Source organism: Mercenaria mercenaria, chromosome 16 (assembly GCF_021730395.1).
Source record: "Mercenaria mercenaria strain notata chromosome 16, MADL_Memer_1, whole genome shotgun sequence".
Classification (NCBI taxonomy): Eukaryota; Metazoa; Mollusca; class Bivalvia; order Venerida; family Veneridae; genus Mercenaria; species Mercenaria mercenaria.
The window spans coordinates 36,884,949-36,899,594 of NC_069376.1; the positions used below are offsets into that span (position 1 = coordinate 36,884,949).

The 14,646-nt window shown below is 35.4% G+C and overlaps 1 protein-coding gene across 1 annotated transcript in view; it reads left to right on the forward strand.

The window, feature by feature from the left end:
• Window positions 1–10,914, forward strand: part of LOC123540245 (V-type proton ATPase subunit H-like) — a 31,144-nt gene extending 20,230 nt beyond the window's left edge. Inside the window, exons 12-14 of the mRNA XM_053526744.1 lie at window positions 538–639; window positions 6,260–6,373; window positions 7,449–10,914. Coding sequence (XP_053382719.1) covers window positions 538–639; window positions 6,260–6,373; window positions 7,449–7,521 — 289 coding nt within the window. The 3' untranslated portion in view covers window positions 7,522–10,914. The remainder of the gene's footprint in view (window positions 1–537; window positions 640–6,259; window positions 6,374–7,448) is intronic.
• Window positions 10,915–14,646: the final 3,732 nt, after the last annotated feature.

Sequence of the window (14,646 nt, forward strand, 5' to 3'; positions counted from 1 at the left end):
AGGCTTTGAAAGCGAACGGCATGGATCCTGACCAGACTGCACGGATGCACAGGCTGGTCTGGTTCCATGCTGGTCGCAAAGGCACTATGTTGGTTTTCTCATGGCACGGCTCATTTATTTTTTTACGTCCCTAATGTCATGCTTAAAGTAATGGTACTGTCCATCTGTACATTTGTGAGTCCGTCTGTCTGAAACAGTTTGGTTTCAGACATAATTAATAAACAAAACTCTATAACTGTGTCATAAATATTTATAAAATTAACTCCCTTTTAGCACTGAAGTTTTTAGCATTTTATGATTTAAGACAATTACTTTAAATTCCATATAATATTAGCAACATGATATGTCCCGGATTGAAAATAAAAGGCACAGTGAGTCGTATTTAACAGGATGCAATGAGTATTATTTAATACCATTATTACCTTTCCAAACAAAACTTTAGACAGGGTATGGATAAAATTTTAGCTCAAGATCTGTAGTAAGGCATTTAGCAAAAGCAAGGACCCAGGAATTTACATTTTCAACTTTATCTTTCAGAATATTAGTACGGTTGTTAGAAGGGAGCAGGGACCCATTAATTTTATCTGTAGCAGCCCATGACATAGGAGAATATGTTCGCTACTATCCCAGAGGGAAGAAGTAAGTCTTTGTAAATATAAATATTGTTGAGCTGTTACCGGTACTTTTCTTTTTGGAGAAGAGTCGATGCAGTGGTCATATGGTAAGACACTGGAGAACAAAATCAGTGGTTGCAGGTTTCTTACACTGGATCTTCAAATTCGAATTATTGATATTCTTTTAGGTTAGAGTTCTGTGTGCAGGTGTTTCAACCTGGTCTGTAAAAGAACCAGGGATACTTCAGACACTGCACCACTATCCTTTAAAAATCTTTAGTGATCTATGATTCTTCTGAAGTACCCATATAGACAACTGGTTGCAACCGGATATAAACTTTATTACATACTTACACTCTCGGAAATTAATGGAAGTTGATGCTGGTAGCAGTTTGTTGTTCTGTATCTGTTTTTCGCTTTCAGTCAGCTGTTTACTTTTGTACATACATTGCCGTATTCGATATGATATATACCATAATGGATGATGCAAAAACTTCAGTTGGAATCTCCATGTTAACTAACAATAAAAAGATAGAAGTATCTGCATGAAATTCAACATAAATAAACACAAGATTCGATGTTTCTGTATACGTTTTATAGGTGAAGTCTTGCTCATCTGTTGCTTTTCTTTTTTTTTTCTGAGAAAAGTTAGCTTAGAATAAAAGCATTAACACTCCTCTACAATAGGGAATGTGTTTAGACTCGTACTCATCTGAAAAACATATTGAACTCATCAGTTACCAGTAGCTCATCCTGTATATTTTTTCTCAAGTGCCTACTTATCCAGATAAAATTTCCATACAGGACAGGATTAAATAATCAAATATTATTGTAGGGTAAAAATAAGGCACTTGCATTTTGGTCCAAGAAAAGTACTTTTAAAATGTTGGAAAAGTTTCAAATTATGAAATTAATTATTTAATTTCTTCTTTATAAAGAGTAAAGTACTATTAGGTTATTTAACAGTGTTGAGTACAATACTGAATTCTATTGGACGAGTACACAGCAGTAATAATCCATATTTGAACGAGGCGAATGCCGAGTCCAAATATGGGTTATTACTGCTGTGTATGAGTCCAATTGAATTCAGTATTGTACTCAACACTGTTAAATTACCTCTTTATTTCACACCATAAAAAGATAGATGTATAAAACAAAACTGCATACATTTTAACTCGCAAACAACAACACACATTAATTTAAAATACGTTCTTCTCTGATAACACATAGATCCTATACATTTAGATCTACTCTCGTTGCAAACATTTTCGAAAACAACTTTTCGTAAAATTTTGAACCGAACCATGATAATTGGATAGGAAACGTTCTAAGAAATTGAGTGCTTACACTAACATGTTTTGTCAAATATAAGAAAGTTATCGCTTTTTTTTTTTTTTTTTTTTCAAAAAATTTTACTGCTGTCGCTTTATACATGGGAAGTAATTCCAAACTGCCTTATAAGGAATCGGAAGAGTTGTCCTGTGCAATATGAAAAAGATATTGATTTTTGGGACTGGAGTCCAATATGAAACAAGAGGACCATGATGGTCCTGAATCGCTCACCTATCCCCACATGACCCAGTGTTGAACTGAGTATGACGTCGTTATTTCTATTATTTGACAAAGTGACCTAGTTTTTCAGCACATGTGACATAGATATCATCAAGATAAAAAATTCTGACCAATTTTCATGAAGATCCATTGAAAAATATGGCCTCTAGAGAGGTCACAAGGTTTTTCTATTATTTGACCTAATGACCTAGTTTTTGAAGGCACGTGACCCACTTTTAAACTTGACCTAGATATCATCAAGGTGAACATTCTCACCAATTTTCATGAAGATCTCGTGAAAAATATGGCCTCTAGAGAGGTCACAAGGTTTTTCTATTTTTCGACCTACTAGCCTAGTTTTTGACGGCACATGACCCAGTTACGAACCTGACCTAGATATCATCAAGCTGAACAGTCTCACCAATTTTCATGAAGATCCATAGAGAAATATGGCCTCTAGAGAGGTCACAAGGTTTTTCTATTTTTAGACCTACTGACCTAGTTTTTAACCCCACGTGACCCAGTTTCAAACCTGACCTAGATATCATCAAGATGAACCTTCTGACCAATATTCATGAAGATCTCATGAAAAATATGGCCTCTAGAGAGGTCACAAGGTTTTTCTATTTTTAGATCTACTGACCTAGTTTTTAACCCCACGTGACCCAGTTTCGAACTTGATCTAGATATCATCAAGGTTAACATTCTGACCAATTTTCATGAAGATCCATTGAAAAATATGGCCTCTAGAGAGGTCAGAAGGTTTTTCTATTTTTAGACCTACTGACCTAGTTTTTGACCGCACGTGACCCAGTTTCAAACTTGACTTAGATATCATCAAGGTGAACATTCTGACCAATTTTCATGAAGATCCATTGAGAAATATGGCCTCTAGAGAGGTCACAAGGTTTTTCTATTTTTAGACCTACTGACCTAGTTTTTGATCCCACATGACCCAGTATCGAACTTGACCTAGATATCATCAAGGTGAACATTCTGACCAATATTCATGAAGATCTCATGAAAAATATGGCCTCTAGAGAGGTCACAAGGTTTTTCTATTTTTAGATCTACTGACCTAGTTTTTACCCCCACGTGACCCCGTTTCGAACTTGACCTAGATATCATCAAGCTGAACATTCTGACCAATTTTCATGAAGATCCATTGAGAAATATGGCCTCTAGAGAGGTCACAAGGTTTTTCTATTTTTAGCTCACCTGTCACATAGTGACAAGGTGAGCTTTTGTGATCACGCAGCGTCCGGCGTCCGTCGTCCGTGCGTCCGTCCGTTCGTCCGTCCGTGCGTGCGTGCGTAAACTTTTGCTTGTGACCACTCTAGAGGTCACATTTTTCATGGGATCTTTATGAAAGTTGGTCAGAATGTTCATCTTGATGATATCTAGGTCAAGTTCGAAACTGGGTCACGTGCCTTCAAAAACTAGGTCAGTAGGTCTAAAAATAGAAAAACCTTGTGACCTCTCTAGAGGCCATATATTTCACAAGATCTTCATGAAAATTGGTCAGAATGTTCACCTTGATGATATCTAGGTCAAGTTCGAAACTGGGTCACGTGCGGTCAAAAACTAGGTCAGTAGGTCTAAAAATAGAAAAACCTTGTGACCTCTCTAGAGGCCATATATTTCACAAGATCTTCATGAAAATTGGTCAGAACGTTCATATTGATGATATCTAGGTCAGGTTCGAAACTGGGTCACGTGTCATCAAAAACTAGGTCAGTAAGTCAAATAATAGAAAAACCTTGTGACCTCTCTAGAGGCCACATTTTTCATGGGGTCTGTATGAAGGTTGGTCTGAATGTTCATCTTGATGATATCTAGGTCAAGTTCGAAACTGGGTCACGTGCCATCAAAAACTAGGTCAGTAGGTCTAAAAATAGAAAAACCTTGTGACCTCTCTAGAGGCCATATATTTCATGAGATCTTCATGAAAATTAGTCAGAATGTTCACCTTGATCATATCTAGGTCAGATTCGAAAGTGGGTCACGTGCCATCAAAAACTAGGTCAGTAGGTCAAATAATAGAAAAACCTTGTGACCTCTCTAGAGACCATATTTTTCATGGGATCTATATGAAAGTTGGTCTGAATGTTCGTCTTGATGATATCTAGGTCAGTTTCGAAAGTGGGTCACGTGCCATCAAAAACTAGGTCAGTAGGTCATATAATAGAAAAACCTTGTGACCCCTCTAAAGGCCATATTTTTCATGGGATCTGTATGAAAGTTGGTCAGAATGTTCATCTTGATGATATCTAGGTCAAGTTCGAAACAGGGTCATGTGCGGTCAAAAACTAGGTCAGTAGGTCTAAAAATAGAAAAACCTTGTGACCTCTCTAGAGGCCATACTTGTGAATGGATCTCCATAAAGATTGGTCAGAATGTTCACCTTGATGATATCTAGGTCAAATTTGAAACTGGGTCACGTGCCTTAAAAAACGAGGTCAGTAGGTCAAATAATAAAAAAACCTTGTGACCTCTCTAGAGGCCATACTTTTCATGGGATCTGTATGAAAGTTGGTCTGAATGTTATTTTGATGATATCTAGGTCAAGTTTGAAACTGGGTCAACTGCAGTCAAAAACTAGGTCAGTAGGTCTAAAATTATTAAAATCTTTTGACCTCTCTAGAGGCCATATTTTTCAATGGATCTTCATGAAAATTGATCTGAATGTTCACCTTGATGATATCTAGGTCAATTTCGAAACTGGGTCATGTGCGGTCAAAAACTAGGCCAGTAGGTATAAAAATAGAAAAACCTTGTGACCTCTCTAGAGGCCATATTTTTCATGAGATCTTCATGAAAATTAGTGAGAATGTTCACCTTGATGATATCTAGGTAAAATTCAGAACAGGGTCACGTACCTTTGAAAACTAGGTCAATAGGTCAAATAATAGAAAAACCTTGTGACCTCTCTAGAGACCATATTTTTCAATGGATCTTCTTGAAAATTGGTCAGAATTTTATCTTGATAATATCTAGGTCAAGTTCAAAACTGGGTCACATGAGCTCAAAAACTAGGTCACTATGTCAAAGAATAGAAAAAACGACGTCATACTCAAAACTGGGTCATGTGGGAAGAGGTGAGCGATTCAGGACCATCATGGTCCTCTTGTTAGACCTAATGACCTAGTTTTTGACCCCACGTGACCCAGTTTCAAACTTGACCTAGATATCATCAAGGTGAACATTCTGACCAATATTCATGAAGATCTCATGAAAAATATGGCCTCTAGAGAGGTCACAAGGTTTTTCTATTTTTAGACCTACTGACCTAGTTTTTGACCACACGTGACCCAGTTTCGAACCTGACCTAGATATCATCAAGATGAACATTCTGACCAATATTCATGAAGATCTCATGAAAAATATGGCCTCTAGAGAGGTCACAAGGTTTTTCTATTTTTAGACCTACTGACCTAGTTTTTGACCCCACGTGACCCAGTTTCGAACTTGACCTAAATATCATCAAGGTGAACATTCTGACCAATTTTCATGAAGATCTTGTGAAATATATGGCCTCTAGAGAGGTCACAAGGTTTTTCTATTTTTAGACTTACTGACCTAGTTTTTGATGGCACGTGACCCAGTTTCGAACTTGACCTAGATATCATCAAGGTGAACATTCTGACCAATTTTCATAAAGATCCCATGAAAAATGTGACCTCTAGAGTGGTCACAAGCAAAAGTTTACGGACGGACGCACGGACGGACGACGGACGCCGCGCGATCACAAAAGCTCACCTTGTCACTTTGTGACAGGTGAGCTAAAAATTATAGAGTTTGTGGATTGTAGATTTCGGATGTTACTATATATACTTAAGAAAATGTGACACACAGTACAATACTGGTTTCTATTGTATTATCACGTTATAGAAAGAAAAGCTTCCAATTGGTTAAAAATATACAGGTGTGAAATAATGTTCAATATCTGCTTAAATTGACCTACCTTGTTCCGCCCAGTATGTGTAATCGTTAATCAAATGGAAGGGTTACTTTATGCCTGACAAGTAATGCATCTTTCTTGCCTGTTATAAAAAGGACATGTTTATATAAGATACACCCTGTTGTATTTTCAGTGTTATAGAACAACTGGGTGCTAAACATTTGGTTATGCAGTACCTGACACACGAGGATCCCAATGTACGATATGAGGCATTGATAGCTGTACAAAAATTAATGGTCCATAATTGGTAAGATTTCAGTATTTGTTTTGTGTTCTGAGATGTTTAATTATGGTAGAAAGCTATATACAGTAAAACCAACTGTCCGCCCGCTTGGCTCAGCAGGGAGAACTCTGAGTTGTGGATCAAGGGGTTTTGAGTTTGATTCCTGGGAGAGGTTATGTTCTCAGTGACAATTTGATAAAAGACATCTTGTCTAAAATCATTCATCCTCCACCTCAGATTCATGTGGAGAAGTTGGCAGTTACTTGCGATGAACAGGTTAGTACTGGTACAGATTTCAGGAAAACAGCCCACTGTTACATAACTGAAATACTGTTGAAAAATGTTACTAACTCCAAAATAAACAATAAAATCTGTGGTGTACAGTAAGATATAATGTATTTTGAGTCAGAGTCTACAACAAATAATCTCGACTGCTATGAGCTTCTATAACTGACGATGTTCAGCAATGTGAATAATGATCTACAGAAAAGTATTTAACATTTAAGGAGAGGGATGCATTTGAATTCTAGAGATATGGTCTCGTTTGTTGAATATGATCTTCAGGAAGTATTGTTTCTACTGAATGCATTTCTCAGGCTACACCTGCCTTACTGATTGCTTGAGAAAATTTAGAATGGAATCTTGATAGGTCATTTGTTCAATTCAGTGACAGAGTTCTAACACCATATTGAAGTACAACTGAATGTTTTGTCACCTTTGTTAAATGTATGGAAATGCATGTATGAAGCAGTGTGTGAATGCAATACTAAAATTAAAAGTCGGCTGTGTGACAGACTGGTTATTAAAGTTTCTGACTTAATATCACTTGCTCCTCAAAGCTCTGGGTTTGGAATCCCACTTTGGTTAAAAAATTATTATAATTTCTTGTGAAGAAGTTATCCGTCTTGATTATGAAAATTTGTAGGTACTATTCGGGTGCACCTTCCTTTCCCTTGCCTTAAATAATGTCAAGAGAGGCACCATTGGTCTTTCTCCACCATTAAAGATTTTCCTTGTCATTGTGTGGCCAACATTTTGGTAGTAAAACTTAAAACACCACAAAACAGAGAAATAGAATATTTCCATGTGTGTTTTACAGGGAATACCTGGGTAAACAGATATCACAGGCGACTACAGAGGAAACACCCGGAGTTGTACAAGCCAAGGCATAGCATCATCATTCCACATCATATCATGCTAGTCATATATATAACTGTGTTGTATGTTCAAAATTGACCAATCATGTGATATACATTTTAAATCTAAAAAAAAATCAACTTTAAAAGACTTACAGTTTTGGAGGAGACCCTTTGTTACATGTGTGTTATAGCAGATGAAAACTGAATCAAAATGGCACAAGAAGGAAAAGAAACAAAATTAGAAAAACAAGTGCTATGGAGTGATGGTACTGTATCCTCACAAGAAGCAGTTAACCCGAAAGGTCATAAAAATAATTTTGGAGACCAGTCTCGAAAGTTGAGAATTGGATTGGTTGTTTTTTATCACAGTTTTGAAATCGACCAATGACAAGGTTGAATTACAAGACTGGTCCCCCAATCTTTTTTTTAACTCTGGAACCAGGTAAAAAAGAAAAGAAACTTGTATTGAAGAAACAGGTTGGAAGTGTAAATGGTTTAATGTATATCAGAAAAAATAGTGCTAGTTTTGCTTTTTCATTATGTATAGATTGTAGCAAATCCAGAGAGGCGTCCTGTCTGTTTAAGAAACTAAATGTTACACCTTTATAACCCAGAACATTTTAATGTAGCTGTAGATAGTGTCATAAATAGAGAGAAATGTATAATTATGTGTTTGAGCTAAGCAGAGAACAATTCACAGTATAAAATGACTGCCAGGATCTAGTGGTTGTACTGCAAAAGTACTTAAACTCTTTTGTCTTAAAACAGTCTTATTGTAATTACATTGTATTTAAAAGACTTACCCACGTTTTTGGGGATAAAATGGGGGAGACCTCTTAAAATTTATTTAACTTGGAATACGGTAAAAGTGCACTTTTTGACAAACTACAAATTTTTGCAAAATCTTCATTTAAAGTACAAAAATAATGATTTTGAAGGTTTTTGATTTTTACACATTGATACTAGTTTTCAATTTTTTCTAATTTCTCATTACCTTATGGACATTTTTTATAAAGATACATAATTATAAATTACCAAAGTAAACAACAATAATAACATAAGTAGTAAAAATATATGAATAATTACAAAAGTTCATTATATATTCATAATTTTCTCTACTCGTGTTGATAGCGAGTAGCAAGGATGTGTTCTTTAGAAACATGAATGTATATGTAGTGCTAATTTTCTGTTTTTGTCAAGGGACTGTCCATGAAATCCAGCCATATTCATTTTTTCATGTCATAGATATATTTTGTATTTAATATATTTAGATGTGATGTGTGTAGAAACAAAAAAATAAATTTTTACAGTAAAAGACTGATTGTTCAAGGTCACAAGGAGGTGAGAGGAAACAGCTCAAGCTATCCATGGGTCTTGTGCGATCCAAACATAGAAAGTAAAGAAACCTGTGGGGGGACATAAATATTGTTTGGGCAAGCCTGGAAGCTTAGGCCATTGATGCTTAAGTGAGCTGTGTTTCACTGTATTTCATAACAGATATCATGTAAAAAAAATCAGCTGCTTTATTAAGGAAACATTTTTTCTTGTACTTAGTTGTAGCCAGTAGTCCGTGGCCGAGTGTTTAAGGTCGCTGACTTCACTTATGTCATTCCTCCATCATCAAAGCTGGCAAGTTGCCATATGACCTATAATTGTGTAGGTGCGAAGTTAAACCCAACAAAAACAAAAGTAAAGGCTAAAGCTATCCGATTTCTGAAATGGTTTTCTCTGTTGAAAACACTGGCAGCCTTTTTTGGGGATCAAAATTCTAGACATCTGATGGAGAAAGTTTACAGTTTCAAAAAAAAAGTAAATGTTTAAGGAAATTTATCATAACCTGTCATATATATAGAAATTACATAATATATAGCAACAATACAAGAAAAGATTTTTAGCAGTAAAAATTTGACAAAATACTAGTCTAATCTGTAGCAGATTTTATGTATGGCATGAAGCTTTCTCAGGATTTTTTTCACATAATTATGTCTCAGATTTAATTCACGTATTTAGTTACTTGTTATGATAAAGCTGCTTTTAAAGTTTCAGAAACTGTTTTCAAATAATTTGAATGAAATCAGTTGAAATTTTTTTAGCAATTTGTAACTTTTATGACAAATAGAATTACCTTATTTCTTGTTGAACTAACCAGAACTGGTTATATTTTTTTTGTCTGTTATATTTTAATTCATAGACATTCCATTACTTGAGAATACAGATTTGTTTTCATAGTGAGGAACAGAGACAATCCTTTGAATTTTGACAGCTGCCATTTTTTGGTGCCACTACTGATCTTTTAAGATATTGTGTCAGTTGAATTACTGTCATATAAACACATTTATTATTCCATATTTAATATGGGTGAAGTATATTTCAGTAAATTAAATGTAAATATTTAAATGGAAAGTAACTTGTTCTATTTATAATAAATATTCTAATATAAAAAAACATGCACATTTTCATTAAAACATGGCAATATTGATGTCACGTTGACATACATGTATTATTTGGCACCATACAAGCACTGAGAAAGAGTTCTTACCACATTTGATCTACTGTGTCATATAAAAGACATTTCAAAATTGAAATGACATTACAGAATTCGTATACTCTGAATCCATTATAAGGTTTGCGGAATAACTCGCTAAATTTCCATGCATTCAAAAAGTTATTCCGCTGGATGTATTACCACTATTAAAACATAGTTTCAGTTTGATGTCATGTCGTTTTCCTGTATTTGGCACCATGCACCAAGAAATAGCCATACCCTAAATAGGATTATATTACAAGTAACTATCGTGCATTGTGTACTAGCGTAACAACAGCTATATGATACAGTTCTTCTCAGAGGCAAAATAATGGAGGAAAAATAGGAGTATTTACAAAATTACCCATAATGCCTTGTGTACTTTAGTAACAACAGGTATTTTAGCATCATTAGCGCAATGTTTGTTGGTGTATATGCAGTCGGTAAAGGTTTTCTCACTTCATTACTTAAACTCTAAATTTAGTTATCAGCACCAGAATCTTGTGAAGTGTAAATAAATAAATTGATCTGTCAGGGTAATATACAACAAATACGAGTTGCAAACTTTATTAGGGGCAATCTTACTCAGCTATGTAAAAAGTATGTTTTTACAATATCTTGAATTCTTTGTCCAATTTTTTCCTTCAACAAAACATGTTTTTTACAAATTTGCAAAAATCCAAAAATTGGAAATGATCCTTAAAAACTGGACAGTGTTCAAATATTTTGAAGAAATGCATCTATTAACAAAATGTAAGATTGACGCAATATGTTTGTATACAATATTATTATTGAGTGTTGATAGAATGTAAATTGTTTGAAATATAACTTTACATTTTTAAATTGTAATTATATTATGTTGTTTTGTATGATATACAAGAGATAAAATACTATGAAAACTACATGTGATTTGTTGTTGATCAGTTAGTTCTTAATCTTTACCCTGCTATATTTCTAAAATTTGGGCAGTACCATTTATTATTTGAAGGGGTGCTCACTGAAAATTTACTGACTGAATAGCAAATAATGCAGAATGTGACATGCAGGCTGATCTTTGTCTGCCTTTGTCGCAAAGGCTAAACCACTTGTAGCCAGCAGGCTAAGGGTTAAAAGCCTATTGCCATGTGTTGATATTTCATAGACATTTTGGCTTGGAAGATAGAGGCACAAAAGGTTTGATAGTTGACACAGGATGCCAGACGATGTACCATCCATCTATACTAACAGCTCACTCTGAATCCTTAATTTAGGTGAGCAAAATATTTTTGTGCAAAATTCAATACCGGTATTGTATCCAAAGAAAATAAGTAAATTAACAACTGAGAGAAGTTTCACTGAAATCTTCATGGTAGTGTTTTTTCTACACAATAATTGGCATACAAATGTGATTTTCTAATAGATTGTATGTTTTTTTTTTTACCTTAAGTCCAAATATTCTAAACCAGTCCAGCAAAAAATCATCAACACTCATTTTATTCCCTGAATTTTTCTTGAGTGTTTCCTGAATTTTAAAAAATTTGGGCTGAACAAAGTCTAGGCCATTGAATTTTTGTTCTCCAACCAAGCAGTACAAAAACAAAATAAAATACTTCAATTTTATACTGCATTACAAATGTACATAAATAATTACAGGACCAGAACGCTGATGCCCAAGGTCAACCAATTATTTGTTGACACTGCCTCAAATATTTCAAGCAGTTTAAAAAAAAGCTCCATAAAAGTCTTGAAGTTACAGCACTAAAAACATCCGACGTTACTTTTGACCATTTAATGTGACCTCTACCATTGGGATAGGGACCTGTCCTGTGGCAATACTTTGTTTCAATAGGGATCGCGAATTATTACTGCTAAACTAAAGAAGACTGCAAGATTCTTATGACCTTTAACCACAAATATGACCTTGACCTTTGAGATAGTGACTTGAGATTTGCACTTGTTACTTTGTCTTACAGAGACAAACATGTCTGCAAAATGAAAAGACTGCTCCATGCATGTCAAAACTATTGCTCAGACAAGGTTAAAAAATAATCCCTGTCCCGTAAGTGTGATCTTGACCTTGATAGGGACCCGAGGTTTGAGCACGATACTCCATCTCACTGAGGAAAACATTTCTGTCAAATGAAAGAGACTGCTCCTCGCATGTTGAAGTTATAGCCAAGACAATCTCTAAAATGACCTTTGACTCGTGTGTTCTTAACCTTAGAGATAGGGATCTGGGGTGTGTGCATGACACTCAATTTTATTCATGACAAATAAAAATAATGCTCCATGCATGTCAAAGTTTCAGTCAGGACAAGCTCTAAAATGACCTCTGATCCATGTGACCTTTACCCTTAGAGATAGAACCTTAGAGTGTACACACAAGACTCAATCAAATTGAGGGGCCTCTGTGGCCGAGTGGTTAAGGTTGCTGACTTCCAATCACTTACCCCTCACCGGTGTGGGTTGGAGCCTCTCTCAGGGTGTTGAATTCTTCATGTGAGGAAGCCATTCAGCTGGCTTACGGAAGGTCAGTGACCCATGTGCCCTCTCGTGATGAAATAATGCCCCTCATTGATGTGGGTTAGAGCCTTACTAGGAGTGTTGAATTCTTCATGTGAGGAAGCCATCCAGCTGGCTTACGGAAGGTCAGTGACCCAGGTGCCCGAAGATAATGCACGGAGTGGCACCTGGGGTCTTCCTCCACCATCAAAGCTGGAAAGTTGCCATATGACCTTTAATTGCGTTAAAACCCAACAAAAACAAAAACAAAACCATCAAACTGATGGTAACATGAAAAGATTGCTTCTTGCATGTCAAAATTATTTCTGCCCCAAATTGGATGGACAAACTAATGCACATACACCGAACAGCCATTTTGATGACAATGTTGAGCTCTCTGCAAGGGGCTTGACAAAAGCAATGGTTCCCTTGAGACAACATGGTAACACTGTGACTCATTTCTTAACTCAAACTGACTCAAAACTGACTCAGTTTTGAAAGACACATAAATATTTATCATCAATCTACACCAGTTCCAAAATCTTCTTTTCAATCGTGTGGCATGTAAAAAAGATATGATAACTTATATCTTTTAACTTGTTTTACTAAAATATCGTAAATGGTAACTACATGTGAATGATTATTAACAACGTTAACATATAACTCATAAAACAAAAGAAAAACTCTGCTTCAACTAGCACACACATTTTAATGGCACTTCATTGTAAGCACAAAGTTGTCAACCTTTTGCCTGCATTCAGAAAATCTTTCATCAGTAACCATTTCTTGCACTCACATTCTAATGGCACTTCAGTATAAGCACAAAGTTGTCAACCTTTTGCCTGCATTCAGAAAATCTTTCATCAGTAACCATTTCTTGCACACACATTTTAATGGCACTTCATTACACTCAACTAAATTCCTAATTGGTCAGTTTATATTGTATTACTATTTTGTTAATAATGCATGTATTTACAAGAAATTTCACATCCCAACATTTGAATAGGTACTGCAGCTAATTATTTATTTTTTGCCGACCCATGGCCAACGTAACCGCATTAGGTGTTTTGACCAATATTGCATATTTTGCAAATGCAGGGCATGTGCACCAATATGCACATGTTCATGAACAATTTTGGCTTTACTGACGAAAGTCCTACTAGAAAAACACATATCATCGTGAAATTGGCACAAGAGCAATGCGCCCGGGCTGTTTGAATTTTACAACTAAATTCACAGTCGGTCACTTCAATGAATTGTACTTTGGTTAAATTTCCCCAAAAGAGCGCAGATGGTAGATAACCACCGACTGAAGGTTCTTGTAAATGCAAATAAGGTTAAAAATGGGAATAGTCATCAAAGTGAGAGCCACAAACAAATTATATAAAAATTCTTTTGAAATTGCAAAAGTATAATAACATACGTATCGTAAATGTGTCCTAGCTAGCAACATTCCGACAGCTCAATCGCGTTGCTCGTAAGACTTTTGTCAGTAATGTCAAAAGTGTAAACGAACATGTGCATGTTGGTGCACATGCCATGCACGTGCAAAATATGCAACACTGGTCAAAACACCTAATGCGGTTACTTCAGCCGTGAGTCGCCAAAAATAAATTAATAATTAGCTGCAGTACCTATTCAAATGTCCGTGTGTGGAATTTCTTGTAAATACATGCATTATTAACAAAATAGTAATACAATATAAACTGACTGATTAAGAGTTTTGTTGAGTGTATAAGCACAAAGTTGTCAACCTTTTGCCTCCAGTCAGAAAATCTTTCTTCAGTAACCATTTCTTGCACACATATTTTAATGGCACTTCATCATAAGCACAAAATTGTCAACCTTTTGCCTCCACTCAGAAAATATTTCTTCAGTAACCACTTCTTGTGATGCTATGAGAGCTTAACTGTTACATATTCTTTATTTCTATGAAAGGACGGATATTTACACCAAACACAAATTTAGAACATTGAAGTCTGTACCATATAGTAAAATTTTCCACCTTTTTATAAACTTGTCACAGAAGAGCTACATCACTTGGTATTCTTTTCATTCATTCTTTTTCCAGATCAGCACATTCCTTGTATTTTCCAAAGTAAATAGTTTTGACTAGCAGACACATTCCAATGGTTCTTCAGTATACATACCAA